Below are 22,657 nucleotides of genomic sequence, written 5' to 3' on the forward strand. Positions count from 1 at the left end.
TGTTTTGTGATTTCCGAGTGTCTTTGAATGTTACGTGTCTTGCCTGTGTGTGGCTACGGAAGGAGGACAGTTGAGTTTATCGATAGTAGGTGGTTTTGTTTTGCAATTAAGACATTGTTGATCCACCACCTCCTCGTCAGACGGTAAAAGGTAAATATTTACCGTTTTTTACCGATTTATATTTACTTTAATTGGGTTAAAGGCCGTTCGCTGTTGATGGTCGTGTGGCTACTCGAGATTCAGTCGCGTTTTTAAGTGTTATAAAAAGTACAGTATATTTATATCGGTGTTTTAAATTGTATTTTTTATAATTAGTCAAATTAACTCGTATTTCTGTGGGTTAATAAAAGGTTCAGTTGCGAATTGTGAGAAATGTCTCAAAATTAGCCTGCGCTCGTGACTTGCAATTCCTTAACAAACCGCTAGGGGCCAGTGTTTCCTATAGCACGAGCAACCACGACTCTTGTTGATTGACTGGCTAATTAGCATCCATGTTCACTGTCACGTAACCCTTACTTATTTTTCTCACAACAAAACATCGAAACCGACAACTTGCAAGTAGTTTATTAAGACTTTGACACATTTAACCGTGACAGGAGCGACACACAGATGGGCTCTCTGTCGTTGACGTGAGAACACAGCTATTACCCTTTCCTTTATCCATGACCAAGCCTGAGATGACACATTATATACAAAAACACCACTCACACTAACTATATACAATACAAGGACATTTTTAACTGGCCTGTGATTGGCTGGCGACCGGCATACAAAATGGCTGTATGGATTATCTAAAACAAAGAGTGGCTTTTAAAGCAACATAAGTTCCAATATAATGTATAATGAACATGATTTGGACCAAAGGTCGTCCATATAGCGTACATAAATGACAACAACACTGACAAGCACATCTAATTAATCTAACTATACATCAATTAAGACTTTTGTGATGTTAAAGACTTCATAATTTAAGACTTAAGATCTGTTTCATCAGGACTCATACATCATCAGTCTTCTCATGGAGGCAGGAAAAGGTGTGTGTCACTAGTCACTAGTGTGTGTTTGTGTGTGTCTACTCTTCTGGTCGCCCACCAGTCGGCTTGGTGACCTGGACGATTTCCACCGAGGTAAAGCCCTTGGTGGCCGATGCTCGATTCCTGGTCCTCATTTTGTTGAGGGCCACCTCCGCCATTTCCGCACGTTCCTCGGCATCGTCCAGCTCGTGCACCGTCTTCCTGTATTTGGACAGGCTGCTGTTGGCCTGCTCCTCCTGCATAAACATTATATTGTCATACAGTGTTTGTATTAATTGTTTTATATCAGAACTTTATTCGTTATCAGCGTTAAATGTCTTTGGTTATTATGATATAAGACTTTTTAGAAAGTTTAAATATTGTAATAAGGTATTAACTATAAACAAAAACTTCCGGGTTTTGTCACTTCCGGTCCGGGTACCCTATTAATTTCACCTGGCATTTTCTGAACACAATACATAAACCATAAATTATTGCCTTAAGGGTTATTACAATACCAACACTTAATTAACTTATTAGTTATATTTCATTATTTCGCCATAGCTGGCTTAATTTCTTATTTCTTTTCTCCAATTCACCAACGTCTCACAACACTTCCGTATTTTCACCGTACTCGTGCAAGGTGCATTCAGAGACAGTCAGAACTACGGAAAGCATTTAATTTTTGTTTATGTGTGCTCTAAATAAACAAAAACAGACAAAACAAAACAAGCTATGGATATAAGTCACTTCGTAACTCTTAATGCGGAAGTGGAATTATGTATGCTCGGGAATCATAGAAAATACAGTTAAAACGTGAAGAATTACGTGTTGTCTTCGAACGCAACCCAACACTGGTGATAATAACGCGGTTTAATGTGTGTTAAAGATACATACGTGTTAGGTAAATAGATTTTCACAAGTGTTTTCAGTACATTTGGAGTTAGTAATATATACAAATATGTATAATCATGTCCTGACGTTAATACAATGTAGTAAAATATATCTCAAATAAATATGTATATGCAGTAGCTTCATCCTTCCAAAGTTACCAAATATGGTTCCGAGCTTGCTCCTACTACTCACAGCATCCTCTATCTGTCGTTTGTAGCTCTTGAGCTTGTTCTGGAGTTTCTCCACCAGCTCCTGCATCCGCTGATTGGTCTTGTGGTCCTCCTCCGTCTGGAAGATCAGCTCCTTGAGCCGACGCTCTCCCTTGCGCAGAACTTTCACCGTCTCGACGTGGCGCTTCTGCTCCTGGTCCAGCTCGTTCTCCAGCTCCTTGACCTTTAAATGAAGCAAGAGTGAAGCATCAGTTAAAGAGTGGAATCAGAGATTGTGTATGTAGGATGTCTCACCCTTGTTTCCAGTTTCTGGATGGTGCGTTTTCCCGCCTTAAGAGCCTGCTGCTCAGCTTCCTCCAGCTTCAGCATGAGGTCTCTCAGGTTCTGCTCTTGGTTCTTCTTCACCTTCTCCAGATGGGAGTTCCGTTCCTGTTCTTGGCGAAGCTCCTCGCACAGTCGCGTGGCCTGGTGTCCGACACAAGCGTCAACATAGTCCGTGTTTGTCGTTTGAACTTGATGAAGCTTACGTCGGTCACGGCCTTCTTGGCTCGCTCGTCGGCTGCACGGAACTCCGAGATGAGCTCCTCGTTCTCACTGGTGAGTCGGGCGAGATCGGCTTCGAGTTTTCTCTTCAGGATGGTCAGGCTTTGGTTCTGAGACACAGAATAGATTTCTGTGAAAACGGGTTGGTTGACAGGTATGGGGGGGTTGCCTACTGCCACAGCTGAGCTCATAACAACAAAATGAACAACTCAACAATCAACTAAATTTTATTAAGTTAGACTATAAAGGCTTGATTAATGGGAGTCAGCTGACCTGCATGTTGATCTCGTTGAACCTCTCGGTGGTGTCCACCAGCTCCTGCTCGATTAGCTTCCGGGCCCTCTCTGACGCCTCCAGACCCGCTCTCAGCTCCTCCATCTCGGCTTGCATGAGGCACAGGCGACGCTCCTGGAGGCTGTACTTCTCCCTCAGCTCGTCATGGAGACGTGCATCTTCGTCCATCTGCACCTGCAGGTCCTTCAAGGAGAAAACACATTAACGTTTAACATTTAGCTTTCCTTTTTTCACAGCTAGGAGACCCGAAGAAGAGACCCTGCCTGAAGACAGCTGGGATAGGCTCCAGCACCCCCCGCGACCGTCGTGAGGATAAGCGGTATAGAAAATGGATGGATGTGGATATGTTTTTAACATTATTGGAGCCCTTTAGACATGATGTAACACCCCTATAGTAATCTTAACACTCATATTATCCAACATAGTAGACGTAATCAGAGCCTTGTGATTGGCTGGCCACCAGTCCAGGGTGGACCCCGTTTTTCGCCCCAAATACAGCTGGGATAGGCTCCAGCACCTCCCGCGACGGTAGAAAATGAATGAATGATTGAACTTAAATTGGCCTAAAATAGAAAAACGACACTAAAATGTTGTTCCCATCAACAAAAATGTCCGATTGGCCACCATTGACCTTTTTTATGATATTTAGCTAAACAGAAACGAGTGCATTCCTTTATGTTATTTTGATATATTTATATACTGGCTTGATTTATATATTTCTCCACCAGATGGCGCTACTTTTTCCTATTCAAAGCATGGAAAGGAAAGGTTAAGGAAAAAAAATAGTAGTCGTATTAGAGGAAAATTTAAAAAAAGTGATAAAATGGGAATACATTGTTAATAATTAAATGATTAAATATATGTATTGTATGTTTAAATTATTATTATTATTTTTAAAATTTATAATGATTAAATACAATAAATAAAAAAATAATTTAAACATACAATACATATATTTTGTGGCCTGGTTATTATTATTATTATTTTTTAATTTATAATGATTAAATACAATAAATAAAAAAATAATTTAAACATACAATACATATATTTTATTTACATATATTTTAAAAAGACAATACTATAGAAAAAAAGGCCTACTTTGATCTGCTGCTGCAGCTTCTTGAGTGTTTTGACCAGCTCGGCGTTGTTCCTGTTGGCGTGCTCCAGCTGGACCTCCATCTCGTTCAAGTCGCCTTCCATCTTCTTCTTCATCCGCAGGGCTTCGGCACGGCCTTTGGCTTCTGCCTCCAGGCTGGCCTGCAAGGACTCCACTGCCCGGGCGTGGTTCTTTCTGAAAGGACAATAAAGAATACCCTGTTGAGTACCCAAGTTCCTGATGCTGTGAGAACGTCTCTTTATGAGGAGTGGTCACCTGGTCACTTCGAACTCTTCCTCCTTCTCGTGGATTCTGCGGTCGATGTCAGCCTTGACTTGAGCCAACTCCAGCTGCACACGTACCAGCTTGCCTTCCTCCACCTGGAAGCCCGTACGTCTCTTCCTAAGTCACCATTTTGACATCACTTTTTTTTTTTTTTTACCTCCAGTGAAGTTTCAGCCTCCTCCAAAGCCATCTGCAGCTCTTCCTTTTCTACTTCCAGTTTCTTCTTAGCCTTCTGCAGCTCGTGGAAGCTGCGGCCTCCTTCTCCAAGCTGCTCCACCAACTCCTTGATCTCCTCTGTGAAGGGAAAACTGTAAAAAAAAGTAAAACACTTGGGACAATCAAAAGGTACCTGAGAGGGTTTTGTTATCCTTTCTAATGGTCTCGATCTGATCCTGGCTCTCCTCGTAGGCCGTCTTCAGCTTGTAGAGCTCCGTCATGTAAGAGCGGCTCTCCTTCTGACTGCTTTCCAGCTCCAGTTGGAGCTCCTCGTTCTTGCAGCTCCACTCGGCCGCCAGCTTGTCAAAAACCCGCTGCTTCTTATCCAAAGTGGCGGCTGCTGCATTGCTCTGCAGACACAGAGGTTGCCGTTACATGATCGATTGCGTGATTCCCGGATGTCCTTGAAGACATGACGGATATTGATATGTGTGTGTTTACCTTCTCTAGATCTATGGTGAGGTCCTCCACTTCGCCCTGGAGTCTCTGCTTAACCTTTTCTAAGCTGGCTGCTCTGGCTTGGGCCGCCTCTGCTGCTTCCTCCGCCTCCTGGAGACGCACTGCAAGTTTACGCCTGCAGGAGAGACAGCAGGCAGTGGAATGAAACAAAATGCAAGTACGATTCCTCACAAAACACACACATGTACTCATGTCTAATCTGTGATGAATGTAATGGTAATGGTTTAATTTCATTTGAACATGCATCAGATTACAATTGAGTGCCATCCCATAATCAGTTCACAGTTCCACATGTCCAAAAGGAGTAGGAAGAAGCAAAGCTTATTAAATCCTACCCCTCCATCTGGTACTTTTACAATCAGTAACTGTTACATTTGTTCACTTCCTGCTTTCCTAATGTAATTTTGATCTATTTTTATTTTATTTAATTCCGGTAATGTAATTTAATTTTTTACGTGACAAAAAATTAAAAAATAATAAATAAAAATTAATAAAATTAAGTTTTAAGATTTTTTTTTATTAAATTAAATTAAATTAAACATAAGGCTAAAAATAACCAATTACCTAAAAATGTCATCCAATTCCGTACTTTGGTACGTGACAAAAAATAAAAAATGAATAAATAAAAATTAATAAGAAATTTTTTAAAATAATTTTTATTATTAAATTAAATTAAATTTAAATTTTACATTTTACATTTTACATTTTACATTTTACATTTTACATTTTACATTTTACATTTTACATTTTACATTTTACATTTTACATTTTAAATTAAATTAAATTAAATTAAATTAAATTAAATTAAATTAAATTAAATTAAATTAAATTAAATTAAATTAAATTAAATTAAATTAAATTAAATTAAATTAAATTACATTTACTCGCTAAATGCACTGCAAAAAAAGGTCAGTAAGGATAATTCATAATGCCGCCTACAGAGAACATACTAACTCCTTATTTCTAAAATCACAAATACTTCAACTTGCTGATATAGTTCATCTTCAAACAGCTAAAATAATGCATAAGGCTAAAAATAACCAATTACCTAAAATGTCATCCAATTCCGTACTTTGGTACGTGACAAAAAATAAAAATTAAATAAAAATTAATAAAATTAGGTTTTTAGAATTTTTTTATTAAATTAAATTAAATTAAATTAAATTAAATTAAATTAAATTAAATTAAATTAAATTAAATTAAATTTAATTTAATTAAATTTAATTTAATTTAATTTAATTTAATTTAATTTAATTTAATTTAATTTAATTTAATTTAATTTAATTTAATTTAATTTATTAAATTAATTTAATTTATTAAATTAAATTTAATTTAATTTAATTTAATTTAATTTAATTTATTAAATTTAATTTAATTTAATTTAATTTAATTTAATTTATTAAATTAAATTTAATTTAATTTAATTTAATTTAATTTAATTTAATTTAATTTAATTTAATTTAATTTAATTTAATTTAATTTAATAAAAAAATTCTTAAAACTTAATTTTATTAATTTTTATTTATTAATTTTTTATTTTTTGTCACGTACCAAAGTACGGAATTGGATGACATTTTTAGGTAATTGGTTATTTTTAGCCTTATGCATTATTTTAGCTGTTTAAAGATAAACTATGTATATCAGCAAGTTGAAGTATTTGTGATTTTAGAAATAAGGAGTTAGTATGTTCCCTGTAGGCGGTATTATGAATTATCCTTACTGACCTTTTTTTGCAGTGCATTTAGCGAGTGAAGATTGCTTTTATAGTTATTAGCCCATATTTCCACACAATAAGTAAGACATGGTAGAACCAGAGAGCAATAAAAAAGTGTGGAGTGATTTCTCATTGAGAATAAATTTTGCTTTGTTTCATATTGAAATATTTATGGCCAACTTATGTTGTATATTTGTAATATGAGTTTTCCATCTCATATTTTTATCTATTGTGATCCCCAGATCACAATGCATGCATCTGTAATGCATGTGATTGTGTATAATATTATAATAATCAATTAATTAATAATAAATTTGTCACATAATATGCATGTGGGGATAATATTTTGGGATATATTAAAAAAAAAAAGCAAAATATGCCTACTGAACTTACTTGGTCTCTTCAAGCTCCTCAGTGCGATGAATGGCGTCCGTTTCGTACTTGCTCCTCCAGGAAGTGACGTCGGCGTTAAGTTTGGACACGAGACGCTGCATCTCTCCACGGGCTTCTGACTCCTCCTCCAGCTGCTCCTTCAGCAGGGAGAGGTCATGGCGGGCGTTGGCCAAGGCCACCACGGCGGTGTTGCGACCCTGCAGGAAGGGCGGCAAATGAGCGTCACGTGATGTAATTCATACTGTGATCCACAGGATGCGTATTGCGGCGTTTTACTTTGTTTTCTTCGTCCACCTGCCTCTTGAGCTCATCCACCTGCAAGGTGAGCGAGGCCTTCAGCCTGCTCGCTTGGGTGAACTTGCTCTGCACGTCCTCCAGTTCTCTGCTCAGATCGTTATTCTCCGCTGCATGAATAGAGATAAAAATAATTACGGTATTGTACGTATGTGGATATGTGTGCATGTGTACCTGTCAGATGGATTTTAGCAGTGCTGAGCTCCGTCTGAGCGCGCTCCATCTCAGCCAGGCGAGCGTTGGCCTCAGCCAGGTTGTCCTCCAGCTTGTGGGAGTGGACCTCAGCATTCATCTGCAAGCGCATGAAGGTAAAGCCGGGGCGCTGTTTTAAACACGCCTGTTTTAAACTAAACGCACCTTGGCCTTTTGAGTGGCCTCCATGGTGGCGTTGAGATCTTCAATCTCCGCCTTCATGCTCTGCTTGTCCTTCTCCAGCTTGACTTTCAGTCTGGTCAGGTTCTCCAGTTGTTCGCCGAGCTCCGCCATGGCGTCCGAGTGCTTCTTCCTCAGCGCCGCCGCCGTGGCCTCCGACTGGAGAGCGGCTTCCTCCAGCTCCCGTCTCAGCTTCAGGAGATCGGCCTCCCGCTTCCTGTTTTGCTCGATCTGAAGGCGGAGCGCACATGCTGAGGTTCTGGAGCTTCTGCTGTCAGGTACTGTCGGTAAAGAACTCACCTGGGCGACAGTGGCCCCGCCCGCCTCTTCTAGCCTATCACTGAGGTCATCCAGATCACGTGACAGCTCTGCTCTTTGCTTCTCCACCTGCGACAGAACACATGTTAGTCATTTAGCGTGATTCTGTTCGTACCTTCAGGTGATCCAACCTTGGCTCTCATGGCTCTTTCAGCCTCCAGTTCTTCCTCCAGCTCCTCAATGCGCCCCTGAAAGTCATAGAAGTTACATTCATGTGTTTTAGATAAAGTTTGACATGATATCTCTACCTGGTGCTCTTTGAGCTTCCGGCCGAGCATGGAGCTGAGGCCTTGCTCGTCCTCCAGCTTTGAGTTGATGTTGTTGATCTCAAAGTCTCTCCTATAAGTGAACCCGAACAGCAATCAGCATCCCTGGAAGCCATTTTCTTATTTTACAGCTCTCACTTTTTGATGACCTCCTCCAGGTCGACCTTAGCGTTCTCCATCTCATTGAGGTTCTCTATGGTCATCTTCAGGTCTCCTTCCGCCTTCCTCCTGGCTTTCTCCACCTCCGCTCTGATCCTCTTCTCCTGCTCCCAGCTGTCCTCCAGCTACACACACACACACACACAATGTTGCTTCTGTGATTATAATATGGGAAAGCTTACATACCTCATTCACTTGACTGTTGAGCTTGCTGTTGGTCTTGGTGAGGTGGTTGACCTTATCTTCTTCCGTTTGGAGATCATCCAGAGTTTTCTGACCAAATTAACAGTAAATTAAAAGTACACATATTACTTCCTTTATTCTTACCAACTTCCTAAAAAAACTATAAAATTGTACAAAAAACAGTTTTAGTAGTGCCCGTTTTCTTGTGTCTCCAAATTACGACGCTAGATGGGAACCTGAATGCATCAGGGCAGCCGCGCAACTTTGAGAGTTGTTGTCGTTGGTGTTTAGCTAACAATGTGCGCCTCTAAATGCGAGTAACCTGGTTATTTCTCTTTCGTTCAATAATAGATAGTTAATAATAATAATAGTTATTAATAATAATAGTTTGCACCGTGTTGTAATTTTGTATTGTGTGTGTGTGCCTTATAAGCATCCCGCCACCATATGCTGTTAAGCTAACTGTTAAGCTAAGTTAGCCTCGTTAGCATAGTTCCGGAAACGGCTGTCAGCTTTGTTTTGTACTAAATATTCCACATTGTATTGTTAGCATGCTATTTATGTTCTTAGTGTACTGCTGAGATGTTTTTATACATATATTTAAATGTAAATTGGGCAAATTTGCTTTTTTAGGGGTGTGTATCAAACTGGTAGCCGTTTACATTTATCAGTACCCAAGAAGTAGCTATTGGTTTAAAAAAAACGCGGTTTTCTGCCACTCTGCACAGATTTTACCCGTTTTTCTTTCACATTATATTAGGTCTGTCTTAGTTTTACACAACACATAACAAATAAGATACATTAAATGGAAGTAATGTACGTATGTTCTGCTGGTGTGTTGAAAATCTGTCCGGTCACTAGCTAGCTAGCTGCTAATGCTATATATGGTGCATGGCTCTACAATGGATTAATCAAAAAAATAATCGTTCACTAAATGTTAGTCCACCTGTTGCAGTTCCTCCAGAGCTCTCCTTTCCTTCTGAAGCTTGGCTATTTGGTCATCTCGGTGGTTCAGATCTCCTGTCATTGTTCGAACCTTGAGGTCCAAACCCTAAACAAAAGACAGAGTTCATCAAATAATCCTCATATTTATTCTTCTGTACTTCCACCGCTGGTCCTCACACCTGTTTCTCCTTTTCAGTTTTGGTCAGTGTCGACTCCAGGGACTCCAGGTCGCTCTTCAGCTCATTCATTTCCCCCTCCAGCTGTCTCCTCTGGGCGTGGAGGGAGGCCGCGTTGCCTTCTTCTTCTTCCAGACGCTCTCGCAGATCCTGAGAATGCATTTTTAAGCACATTATTATTGAAAATTTTGATGGATTTATTGCCTTGGAATGTGTAAGAAGTTACCTGCACTGACTCCTCCAGGTGAACCTTTTGGTGCATCATTTGGGTGCAGCGCTCCTCCGCATCACCCAGCGTGTCCTGCTCCTGTTGGCAGAGAAGGTAGAAAATCACAATGCAAAGTCTATTTAAAGCACTATATGGAGAAAAGTAATGGATTGAATTAAAATTGAATTGTGTGCAGAATTATACATATATATATATATGAATATGCACTCACCGCAGCCAACGCTAAAGCTAGGTCATTCTTTTCTTGTGACAGAGTGAACATCTTCCCTTCCAGGTCTTTGACCTTGCCCTCCATCTCTTTGACTTTCTCCACCGCCGCATGCAACTCTTCCTCTTTCGCCTTGAAGATCTCCTCCTGGCGGGCGACCATTAGGAGAGGCTTCACCTGCACGAGCCAAGGCAGTCAGGTGAAAAGAAAAAAAACATTCTTTGTATGAACGCCACAAGATGGCGTTACAACATTGGTTCTGCGTTTTCCTTTCCGCTTTCTCATGCACTCCAAAATCATTATTAAGATTAAAAATTCACTTGTCATATATAATAAGTTACATACATCAGCTATTGTCTCACCTTAGTGTAGAGTTTCCACCAGCCCCAGAAGCGTAACTGAAGGAACTTCCTCACGTTGCGTTGGATGGCCATCAGCCCAATGCTGCATATCACATAAGAGCTATCATTAGCACAACATGCGGAAACACTCTACAAACGCACGATGGGCGTACGGACCGTCTGTCCACCATCTTCTTAAACTCAATCCTCATCAGAGTTCCTCTGAGACGAGCCTGAAACATGGTCATGATCTTTACCAGGCGCTCGTCACGCATGTCCTCCAGCTTTGCCAGGACGCCTGCACGGAAAAACACCTGGGGAGGAAGATGGAGGACAAATGAGATGCACACTTTTATATTTTGTAAAGTAACACGTGGATATGCTGCTGTATATACTTTATATTCAAAAACTGCATCTCAGCTTTGTGATATAGGTGCTTTTCATACCGCATTTTTGTTGTTTTTATTTGAATTTTTCCAACTATTATAACTAATCTTCATAAATGTCCTTTTTCGTAATATTATGACTTTATTCCCGTAATATTTCAACCTTATTCTTGTAATATCATAGCCTTTTCCCCCAAATTACAACTTTATTTTGTTTCTCATAATATTACAAGTTTGAAAAAGTAGCTCTATGCTCCTAAAATGAAAATTTTCCTCATAATATTATAATTGGCAGCACGGCGGTCGTGTGGTTAGCGCGCAGACCTCACAGCTAGGAGACCAGGGTTCAATTCCACCCTTGGCCATCTCTGTGTGGAGTTTGCATGTTCTCCCTGTGCATGCATGTTTTTTTTCCGGGTACTACGGTTTCCTCCCACATTCCAAAAACATGCTAGGTTAATTAGCGACTCCAAATTGTCCATAAGTATGAATGTGAGTGTGAATGGTTGTTTGTCTATATGTGCCCTGTGATTGGCTGGCCACCAGTCCAGGGTGTACCCCACCTCTCGCCCAAACACAGCTGGGATAGGCTCCAGCACCCCCGCGAACCTCGTGAGGATAAGGGGTATAGAAAATGGATGGATGTGGATATGTTTTTAACATTATTGGAGCCTTTTAGACATGATGTAACACCCCTATAGTAATCTTAACACTCATATTATCCAACATAGTAGACATAATCAGAGCCTTGTGATTGGCTGGCCACCAGTCCAGGGTGTACCCCGTTTTTCGCCCCGAAGACAGCTGGGATAGGCTCCAGCACCTCCCGCGACGGTAGAAAATGAATTAATGATTTAACTTAAATTGGCCTAAAATGGAAAAAATGACACAAAAATGTTGTTCCCATCAACAAAAGTGATAGAATATGAATGAATGAATGAATATTATAATTTTATTGTCTTCATATTTTGACTCTTTATTTATTCCCATAAAATTACACCTATTTTTTCAATTTCTGCTGTTGTTTTTTTTAATTTTTATTATATTTTTAGAATATGCCGCGACCTACACATGGCAGATGGGCCACACGTTGGACACCCTGATGTAAGGCTATTGCACTGAATGTAATAGCGTACCTTGCTGTGGCCGATACGGTACTCCATGCTGTCCAGGCCAATCGAGGTCAAGAGGAGCTCAGATGCCTTTTTGTTGTCAACGAATCCCTTTGGGATGACGTTGGGGTTGAGGATGTAATACCTGGAGAGTATTCACACAATGACACGTCAAAGTGTGTAAAAACTAACTATCGCCATGTTATGCTACCTCTGCTTAAATTCCGGATACTGCAGCCGGTTGGGGAACCCCTTCCTGCAGATGCGGATGCCCTCCAGCACGCCGTTGCAGGCCAGCTGGTGCAGGATCAGGTAGTTGTCTGTCACGCCTGTGCACCAGGACATTGTCATTGAAGTTTACACATGTCCTGCTCATACAACCAATGATCCGTCACACCCTCTGACCTGACTTCTTGAACTCATTGGGCACGATGCAGCGGACAAAGTGGGGGGCGGTGCTTCTCAGGGTGCTCATCAGCTTGTTCAACTGTTCCTGTTGGCCACAAATGGAGCACATTAGACACTGTGCACTTTCATGTACTTTTCCACCGACTTAAAATGTGGGTAACGTTAAATTATCAGGAAAAAAATTTACTTATGAGTGTCCGATGAGGGTGTGGGAGGTTTCCACTTCATTCCACATCAGAAAACTGCGATTTTATTGAGTTGAAAAAAAAAGTTGAAAAAAAAACAAAGGCTAACTAACCCCTTACGTTTTTTCGAAAAATCAACACCTGAAAAAATTGTCTTTTTTTGCATTTCTGGGTCCATGGTGTGGGAGGTTTCCACTTCATTCCACATCAGAAAACTGCAATTTTAAAGAGATGAAAAAAAAGTAGAAAAAAAAACAAATGCTAACTCCTTACGTTTTTTTCGAAAAATCAACACCTGAAAAAATTGTCTTTTCTTGCATTTCTGGGTCCATGGTGTAGGAGGTTTCCACTTCATTCCACATCAGAAAACTGCAATTTTAAAGAGATGAAAAAAAAGTAGAAAAAAAACCCAAATGCTAACCCCTTATGTTTTTTTCGAAAAATCAACACCTGAAAAAATTGTCTTTTTTTGCATTTCTAGGTACTTCCGGGACCCCCGATGATGGTGTGGGAGGTTTCCACTTCATTCCACATCAGAAAACTGCGATTTTAAAGAGTTGAAAAAAAAAACAAAGGCTAACCCCTTACATTTTATTTCGAAAAATCAACACCTGAAAAAATTGTCTTTTTTTTGCATTTCTAGGTCCTTCCGGGACCCCCGATGATGGTGTGGGAGGTTTCCACTTCATTCTACATCAGAAAACTGCGATTTTAAAGAGTTAAAAAAAACCCAAAGGCTAACACCTTACGTTTTTTTCCAAAAATCAACACCTGAAAAAATAGTCTTTTTTTTGCATTTCTGGGTATTCTGGTTGGTATTAAACACAGCAGTAAAATAAGTGTTTTTTGACAATGCATGCTTTACCCTGTAGAAGTTGGAGACGGTCTGGAAGGAAGAGCCTTTCTTTTGTTTCTTGACCCCTGTCGCCGACTCCTCTTCTTTGAAGAGCAGAGCCAGCAGCGGCATGGAGGATTTCTGGAAGAGTCCCACCACCGTCTCATTGAGGGGGTCTTTGTTCTTCTCCAGCCAGCCGCCGATGCTGTAGCCCACCTGTGAGAGGTCCACACATCCTAACTGCCTGTACTGTAATACTTAAGTATAATGATGTCAATTTACGCAGGACTCACCGTGCCGGCGTAGTGCACCAATTCAAAGTGGGCCTCCGGTCCTTTCTTCCCCCCTTTGGGTTTAAGGAAGTTGGACGACTTGCCCAGATGGTTGTCATAGAGAGCCGCCTTGAAGGTCATGTCTGTCGCCTTTGGGAACACGCACTGCTCCTCCAGGATGGAGAAGATCCCCATGGGCTGGTGACAACAGCGAGACAGACAAAACGGCACACATGGTAAGCATACGTGTAACATGACACCTTCTGTGAGCGCTACCTTCTCCAGTAGATCGATGCAGGCCTGCAGGTCCAAGCCGAAGTCAATGAAGACCCAGTCGATGCCTTCCTTCTTGTACTCCTCTTGCTCCAGCACAAACATGTGGTGGTTGAAGAACTGCTGGAGTTTCTCGTTGGTGAAGTTGATGCACAGCTGCTCAAAGCTGTTAAACTGGGAGACAACACCAGTGACAATGAGACTGTGTTGGTCCGAGAAGCAAACGTGAGCGTGACCTTACCTCAAAGATCTCAAATCCGGCAATGTCCAGAACTCCTATGAAGTACTGACGCTGCATTTTGGTGTCCAGAGTCTTATTGATGCGGGTCACCATCCACTTGAACATGCGGTCGTAGATGGCTTTGGCCAGCGCACCGATGGAGTACACACACTGGTCCTGGTTTTGACCTTGTGGAGGTGCGGGAAACAAAATCGCAGATTTCATATATCGTATATTGTAATTAAATCATATATTATAATGTATTGTATTACTGGAAATATTACACAGTTGCTGTTAAGCCTGATCAGTACAACTAAAAAGTAATTATTCATTCATTTTCTACCGCATTTCCTCACGAGGGTCATGGGTTTGCTGGAGCCTATCCCAGCTGTCTGAGGCGGGGTACACCCTAGACTGGTGGCCAACCAATCACAGGGCCCATATAGACAAACAACCATTCACACTCACATTCATACCTATGGACAATTTGGAGTCGCCAATTAACCTAGCATGCATGTTGTTTTGAATAATTTTACTTTATTTTAGTTTTATTGAATGCGAGACTCATTGTTGTACTTTGTATAGAAAATGTTGCAATAGAATATTCCTGTTTTGTCCCCCCTCCCCACAAGTGCACATTCATTCATACATTCATTTTCTAGCGCTTATCCTCACAAGGGTTGTGGGGGGTGCTGGAGCCTATCCCAGCTGTCTTATTCGGGCGAGAGGCGGGGTACACCCTAGACTGGTGGCCAGCCAATCACAGGGCCCATATAGACAAACAACCATTCACACTCACATTCATACCTATGGACAATTTGGAGTCGCCAATTAACCTAGCATGCATGTTGTTTGAATAATTTTACTTTATTTTAGTTTTATTGTGTGACTCATTGTTGTACTTTGTATAGAAAATGTTGCAATAGAATATTCCTGTTTTGTCCCCCCTCCCCTCAAGTGCACATTCATTGATTTTCTACCGCTTATCCTCATGAGGGTCGCGGGGGTGCTGGAGCCTATCCCAGCTGTCTTATTCGGGCGAGAGGCGGGGTACACCCTGGACTGGTCGCCAGCCAATCACAGGGCACATATAAACAAACAACCATTCACACTCACATTCATACCTATGGACAATTTGGAGTCGCGAATTAACCTAGCATGTTTTTGGAATGTTTTTAATGCAAATTCAATGTTGCAGATGAGAAGACCAGGCAGCTCCAGATGTAAATAATCCTTTGGCACTGTACCTTTGGTGACAAACTCGTTGCCAACTTTGACCCGGGGACGTGTTATTCCCTTCTGCAGCTCGCCAGAGTTGATGGCCATGAGATGGGAGACTTTGTCGGCCACTTGAGTACAGGGAAGATGAGCATGAGTACTGTTTTGAGGTAAGTGTACAAATGTGTAAGAGGTTACGGGGCGTTGTACCCTCCGTGGTTTCCACATCGGCTTGTTCTTCTCTGGGCTTCTGCTTGAACTTCATGTTCCCGAAGTGCATTATGCCTCCAGTCAGCTTGTAGATGCTCATCTTCTCCTCAGGAGTGAAGCCGAGGACATCGAATGCCTCCTGGAGACACGCAGAGATTCCGTAAGTCAAAAGGAGAAAAATAGCCGAGTACTGAACCCGTTCACACGCAAAAGCGATGAGTCAGCGCTCACATCAGTAAGCTGCAGCTCCTCGCCGTCATCCATGTTGTCCACCACAGTCACTCCCTGACACACCCACGCATATTGTTTGGGGTCCGGACTCAGCAGCAGGGCCTCTGAAAGACAGTGACAAGTTCATAATATAATATAATATATATTAATTATTTTAAAATAAAAAAATAACAATATAAAATTAATATAATAATAGAACAGTCTCTCCGTGTCAATCTCACCTATGAGTTCTGGCTTTCTTGCAGACAAGAGCTGGTAGAAGATGTGGTATCCTCTCTCAGCGGCCTGCTGGGAAATCACTCTGGATTTCTCCAACAGATCTGATGCACCCAAACACACCGGAGCAGCCACATCGTCAGTATTTGAACGCAGCAGCAAGAGGTAAAAGTCCTAAAATGCACTCACACGTCTCGATGTCGGCACCAGCCAGCTTAGCTGTCGGGCCAAAGTGGATGCGGATGAACTTTCCCTAGAAGAAACATTATTGTCACATAGAATTGCTTCTGGTAGAACATTTGCATCAGCGTCACATATTAAGAATCATGTGATTACATACAAAGCGTGAGGAGTTGTTGTTTCTGATGGTCTTGGCGTTGCCAAATGCCTCCAGCACCGGGTTAGCCTGAATGATCTGGTCCTCCAGAGAGCCCTGAGAAGACAGCAGAGATTATCTTGGTGTGATTTCATTAGAACTCTTCTTCTGCATCTCGGCATCAAAGCAACAAACACTGCTATAGCTGAAATGGCTCACTGTGATGTCACAGGGAGCCTTGCGTTAGAAAAAAGCATCCAAACCCCTTTCAGGGCTCACTTTACAACAGAGGTCTCAAACTCAATTTACTTGCAGGCCACTGGAGCTCCGGTCTGGGTGAGGCTGGGCCGCATCAGGTTTTCAAAAAAAAAAAACGCATTTATTAAAAACAAAAAAAATTAAAAAACGTCGCTTTGGTTCCAATTTTCTACAAGAAAAGCTCTGATAAAACATTCCACTGTTCTCAAATATCTTACTTTTTATTTTTCTACACAAAATAAGATGAAAAATAAATAAACAAATCAAGAATAAAGAAAATCAATCAATCAGTAATAAATAAATAAATATAATAATAATAATAATAATAAAACTGCAAATAATAAAAACTTAAGAAACCACATATAGTTGGTGGGTAGACAAATATTTTTTTTCAGATTAAAATGAACAAAGCATTATTAGAGCCCTGTAGACATGACAAAACACGACAATAGTCACATTTATACTCTTTTTATTTACAACATATTGCGCAACTGCAGGGTCTTGAGACACATGCTAACTCGCAAACTCGAGAGCTAGCGACCTAAACGGTAGCCTTCAAGTTATTTCCTTTAAACTTAAATAGCCAAGAACTTACCACTTCCACACGGATAGGGAGGATAACTATTAACAGTTATTAAACCTTTAACATGAACATTAATCAAACGTAGTAATTTTTTCTGGGTACATGATACCATACAGCATCCATATCAAACTTGCGCGGGCCGGCACTAACATTAAACTTTCATATCAAGGCGGGGGCGTCAAACTAGCGGCCCGCGTGTTTGAGACCCCTGCTTTACAACATTGTAACTACATTTGAAAGAAGCATAATAGGCACCCTTTAATACTAAACACATTGGCCAGTTGTGTGTTAAGCGTGAATCACTACACTGAAATTACAGGTTGACGCCAAAAACCAAAAAACCTTGAAGGAATCACGTGCACCTGGGCAAACTATTCTGGTAAAAAAGAACTTAGTTCCTTATGAGGCATTACAGTGAGTCAGTGTGGCGTGAAGGAGCCGTGCAGTCACTCCGCAGGCACATCCTGTCACCACCCACAAAGCATTGTGACTTTAAAAGATGTCCGTGTCTTGTGGTTGAATTAAAAAAAATAAAATAAAAAAAACACACTTGCCTTGGAGTCGGACGCTTTGCTTCCTGATGCTCCGACATTGGCAAAGTACTGGATGACCTTCTTGGTGTTCTCAGTCTTACCGGCACCAGATTCTCCGCTGGAGGTGAAATATGAAAATAGCAAGGGATGCAGATGAGTCTGTTCTTAGAAGGATATATATTGTGGATAAAAGGAAGTTCTTACGTGATCAGCATGGACTGGTTCTCATGCTCTAGGGGGGGGACGGGTGAGAGGCCACACGGAGGGCAGAAGAGCAGACAAGCAGAGACAGTGTGAGAATTTAGACTGCTGATGTCTCCGTGAGCCCATCAAGAGGTTTGTTTGTGCTCTCTGTCAGCGGCGTGAACAACGCAAACAGCTGCCAGCTCTCCCTCGATGCCACATAATGGCCTCCCAAGTATTTGGCTGCTCCACTTAACAAATCATTACACGACACGCTGATTACACACCTTCCCCCATTCCAACCAGCTAACACGCAGCCGTGTAATGACATTCCTGCAAGTCATCCCAAAGGGCTTATACAGAAATCATAGACTTCTTACAGTACGTGCTTACGGCCAGCAAAGTCAGCTTGTCTGTTCCTGCCAACTCTCCCTGTCCTTTATCTGCTGTGTAGTGGAGCATGGCATTAATTAATGAAATCCATGTGCAGTCTATCAGTGATATCCAGACTCGTTTATTGCGGTACATTGGTTCCGCGATATAGGATTCATTCATTCATTCATTCATTATTCTAAAAATATAATATATATTTTTTTAAAAACAACAGCAGAAATTTAAAAATAGCTTTAAATTTATGGGAATAAATAAAGAGCCAAAATAGGAAGACAATGTGTCCAGGCGTGGTACACCCTGGACTGGTCGCCAGCCAATCACAGGGCACATATAGACAAACAACCATTCACACTCACATTCATACCTATGGACAATTTGGAGTCGCTAATTAACCTAGCATGTTTTTGGAATGTGGGAGGAAACTGGAGTACCCAGAGAAAACCCATGGGGAGAACATGCAAACTCCACACAGAGATGGCCGAGGGTGGAATTGAACCCTGGTCTCTGAGCTGTGAGGTCTGCGCGCTAACCACTCGACCACCGTGCCGCCTAATATAGGATTCAATGTTAATAAATGTATTATTTTCATACCTACAGAATAGAAAACCTGTTCAGGACTCTTTAATATTATTATTAGAGCCCCGTAGACAGTGAATAACACCCCTATAGTCACCATTACGCTCCTGTTATTTATTGTTTACACCACACAACTATTATGCTGCAGGAACCAGTGAGATAACCAACTTACAAAAGGGTTTCAAACATGGTATGACCCAATATTGCAAGGGACGAATGAGGGCATACTAGCATAGCAAAAGGTCAGTGACTTCTGCCCATTTCCCTGTCAAGAGGGTTGATGGCGGCCATGTTTTATGAGCTTGTCTAGTCCCTAAATTTTTTTTATACTAAATTATGTAACCAAAGTTTTGTCGAGGGAATTGATCTGTGTGACGACCGGGCAAACGAGAGCGTTGTCACCTCACCCAGCATCATGTCATGGTAGGCATTGTCGGAGATGGAGAAGAGATGAGGGGGAACTTCATTGCGTTTCTTTCCCTTGTACATCTGAGCCACTTTAGCGCCGTAGATGGGCAGCCATTTGTACGGGTTGATGGTGACACAGAAGAGGCCGGAGTAGGTCTAGAAAGAGGGCGTTCAAAAAAATGACCTTTTTTACATGAATGAATGCAAGAGTCAGCACAAATCTGGGCTCAGCGTGGCGACTTATGCAATTTTATGGGGAACATTCAGAATTAAAGTTGTGTCACACCGAAAGCGGTCATTGTCTGCTTCCGCTATTGTGGCTTACATAGATCCTCATGTTCACGTAGCGGCTGCGCAGGTTTTCCAAGACGCTGGCCTCATTGAGGAATGTCAGGTTGGACATATCGCTGGCTTGGAAGAATTTAGGAGGATTCATCTGCTGAATGTCATCCTTCTTTATTGTCACCGTCTGATAGGAGACACACAAAAAAAATATTTGTCTCTTATATAAAATTGTTCAAATGCTATAATATTAGACATTAAAGTGTATTATTTTTACTCTTACAGTGTTCTTGGCCGTCTTGATGGTGACTTTGTCCCCATCTTCGGATTGCATCTCCCCAGCGACGAAAGCCTCCTTCTCGTCTTTGACCCAGCAGGAGCGCTTAATGTCATACGGCGTATTCATGGCATCCATACGCTCCTTCTCCGTGGGAGCCAGGAACGGCATCGGGTCCACATCGTCCCCGCACTCCCCTTTGTACGCACCCGGCATGGCTGCTGCTTGACCAGCTCACTCACCTTTCAGACTGTGGCTGTAAAATTCATACCAAACGTAAGAAAAAAAAACATTATTCCTAAATAAAATTCCAACTCCAGTGTCTACTCACCAATGCAGGAGGCACGCAGAAGAACATTGGGGTGTTGTTGAGGTCAGGCCGTTATATATATGAGCGTCGTTCCCGCCTGATATGGTCACGACTCTAAAACCAGCCATCACCCAGCGGTGTCATCCTTCTGATCGGCCTGCTCCGACCACTGACAGCACGGGATCTGGGAATTCTTCATCTGCCTCCTCTGTCCATTTAGGGGGGTTTCCTCGGAAGGGCATCACTCACCCCACATCCATCTTCTCCACCACTGAAATACCATCTCGTCTCCACTCATCCACAAGGTACGCTCAATGAATCAGCCATTCCTAAAAGTCATTGATATTTAGCATACATTTATAGTTACATATACAATGCACATAAAATTTAATTATGTCCTGTCATTTTTGTAGTCGTGAATTTAAGAGCTTTTATGTGCATTAGGTTGTATGAGGGAACATTTTGAACAGAGTAATACATAATGCATATTTTCGTATTTATTACACTGTCCAAAACATGCCCTCACGCAACCTAATGCACTTACATTTAAACCACTAAAGGGATTTGAATTTGCTATAAAAATTTACTCATTAATCATTTTATTAATTTTTAGCCATTCTTTCTTTATTTGTATCTTTTTGTATCATGCCTTTCCCCCTTGTCATACATGCTATTTCTATTTCTTCTGCACTAGCATTCAGATAGCATTTAGCAATTATATATTTTCCCTAATGATTTGGGAATGCACATCCCCAGAGGAACAATTACACTTGTCTCTATGATTGGAATCATTTAAGTAGTTGTGAGCACACTCGGTTGGTCCCGGCGGGGCCGGTTTTGAATAACATACACATACACGCTCTCATAATTGCATACAAACAACTGTATGTGATGCCTGCAGACTATCTCGGGCATCACCGCGGCCACCTGTGGGGTTGTTGACGTGGAAAAATGGAAGGAGGACAGATGCAGAGCAATGGCGCCGGGCGGTGAAGAGTCGGTGGGAAATTGTGCGAGAAAGATAAGGGAAAGTATGATTTTCTACTATACGAGGCTGAACGCAAAGGTCGAGACGGCAGCTGCGTGTTTGTTATTTGAATGCTGAGCATTACTTGCGTCCGGCCCACTCCGCTTATGTGGATTTACTGAATCCTGTGGCCTGAAAACAGTCTAATCAGAGGCTCCATTGTTCCACCGGCTAATACTGCCGCAGTCGAACCAACCCCAGGGCGGCCTGTGAGCCAAATCCCAACAGCCCCGATCCATGCACATCGAGCACTTTAGTTCCTGATAAACATTTGAAGCGCATCATATGATCGCAGATCAGGAGCGTCATGTGATTATTGGGCTTCTACGCAGCCACAGGCGATATGCATTAATGACGTCAATTGTGTGGCTAACCGGGGGAAGAAAATGGGTGATGACTTGTATTTAGGCATTCACAGCAGTGTTCCTCAACTGGTTGGTTGTGGGAAAAATACATGAAAATATTTTTAGTAATTTTAAATACTTATATTTCAAAATAATAAGAAAATACTTCTATTATAATATTTATTATATTATATATTATATTATTATATACTTATACTTAATATAAACACATGAAAATATTTTTAGTAATTTTTAATATTTATATATATATAATATTTCAAAATAATAAGAAAATACTTATATTATATTATAATATTTAAATGTAATTTTGAAATTATGTTAATTCAACTACCTGATGGTCTGAAGTAATTTTAAAAAAATTAGAAATACAAATATTAACTTATTTTATATAATGTGCTATGAAATACATTTTGCACCTGTAATTAATTTTTTTTAAAAATATTTATTCTTGTTATTCGCTTTCATTTTAAACACTAAATGTTTGATCTTTAAATGTGACAAATTACTAACAATAATAGAAATATCAAAATAGAATACTTATGTGCACTGTAAGTAAACATAAAATACATGAAATACTTTTTGCACCTGTCATTTTAAAATGTTTTTTTAATATTTATTGTTAATCGCTTTCATTTTAAACACTAAATGTTAGTTTGATCTTTAAATGTGACAAATTACAAACAATAATACAAATATAAAAATAGAATATTTATGTGCACTGCAAGTAAACAAAAAGTACATGAAATTCATTTTGCGCCTGTCATTTTAAAATGTTTTTAATATTTATTCTTGTTATTCACCTTCATTTTAAACATTAAATTTTAGTTTGATCTTTAAATGCGCCAAATTACTAACAATAATACAAATATAAAAATAGAATATTTACGTGCACTGTAAGTAAACAAAAAATACATGAAATACATTTTGCGCCTGTCATTTTAAAATGTTTTTAATATTTATTCTTGTTATTCGCTTTCATTTTAAACATTAAATGTTAGTTTGATCTTTAAAT

The 22,657-nt window shown here is 40.5% G+C and overlaps 1 protein-coding gene and 1 long non-coding RNA gene across 2 annotated transcripts; one reads left to right on the forward strand and one right to left on the reverse strand.

The window, feature by feature from the left end:
- The first annotated feature begins 10 nt into the window (after positions 1-10).
- Positions 11-21,786, forward strand: LOC131103188 (uncharacterized). Its single transcript, XR_009119569.1, has 23 exons — positions 11-150; positions 2,125-2,393; positions 2,492-2,674; positions 2,936-3,066; positions 3,151-3,233; positions 4,133-4,400; positions 4,513-4,640; positions 4,704-4,875; positions 4,962-5,127; positions 7,138-7,679; positions 7,807-10,112; positions 10,273-10,426; positions 12,007-12,378; positions 13,141-13,719; positions 13,781-14,002; positions 14,136-14,264; positions 14,350-14,456; positions 15,565-15,647; positions 15,799-15,847; positions 16,164-16,299; positions 19,952-20,219; positions 20,283-20,558; positions 21,155-21,786. It is a non-coding gene; the product is annotated as an uncharacterized LOC131103188 (long non-coding RNA).
- LOC131103181 (myosin-16-like) lies at positions 517-20,667 on the reverse strand. Its single transcript, XM_058049231.1, has 44 exons — positions 20,275-20,667; positions 19,950-20,199; positions 19,710-19,853; positions 19,384-19,540; positions 18,029-18,056; positions 17,846-17,942; positions 16,475-16,567; positions 16,324-16,387; positions 16,140-16,238; positions 15,919-16,022; positions 15,688-15,826; positions 15,507-15,608; positions 14,281-14,447; positions 14,043-14,213; positions 13,788-13,964; positions 13,525-13,710; positions 12,472-12,559; positions 12,278-12,395; positions 12,091-12,211; positions 10,746-10,882; positions 10,590-10,671; positions 10,231-10,404; positions 10,017-10,097; positions 9,794-9,940; positions 9,616-9,720; positions 8,673-8,759; positions 8,466-8,611; positions 8,310-8,400; positions 8,193-8,249; positions 8,044-8,130; positions 7,729-7,974; positions 7,546-7,663; positions 7,354-7,481; positions 7,078-7,274; positions 4,953-5,085; positions 4,645-4,861; positions 4,453-4,589; positions 4,287-4,390; positions 4,013-4,205; positions 2,894-3,097; positions 2,605-2,730; positions 2,372-2,542; positions 2,100-2,300; positions 517-1,270 (listed from the first exon to the last, which is right to left on the reverse strand). The coding sequence occupies exons 2-44, from the start codon at positions 20,157-20,159 to the stop codon at positions 1,073-1,075; spliced, it is 5,832 nt and encodes a 1,943-aa protein (XP_057905214.1). The 5' UTR covers positions 20,160-20,199; positions 20,275-20,667; the 3' UTR covers positions 517-1,072.
- Positions 21,787-22,657: the final 871 nt, after the last annotated feature.

The sequence above is a fragment of the Doryrhamphus excisus genome, chromosome 15, assembly GCF_030265055.1.
Source record: "Doryrhamphus excisus isolate RoL2022-K1 chromosome 15, RoL_Dexc_1.0, whole genome shotgun sequence".
NCBI lineage: Eukaryota > Metazoa > Chordata > Actinopteri > Syngnathiformes > Syngnathidae > Doryrhamphus > Doryrhamphus excisus.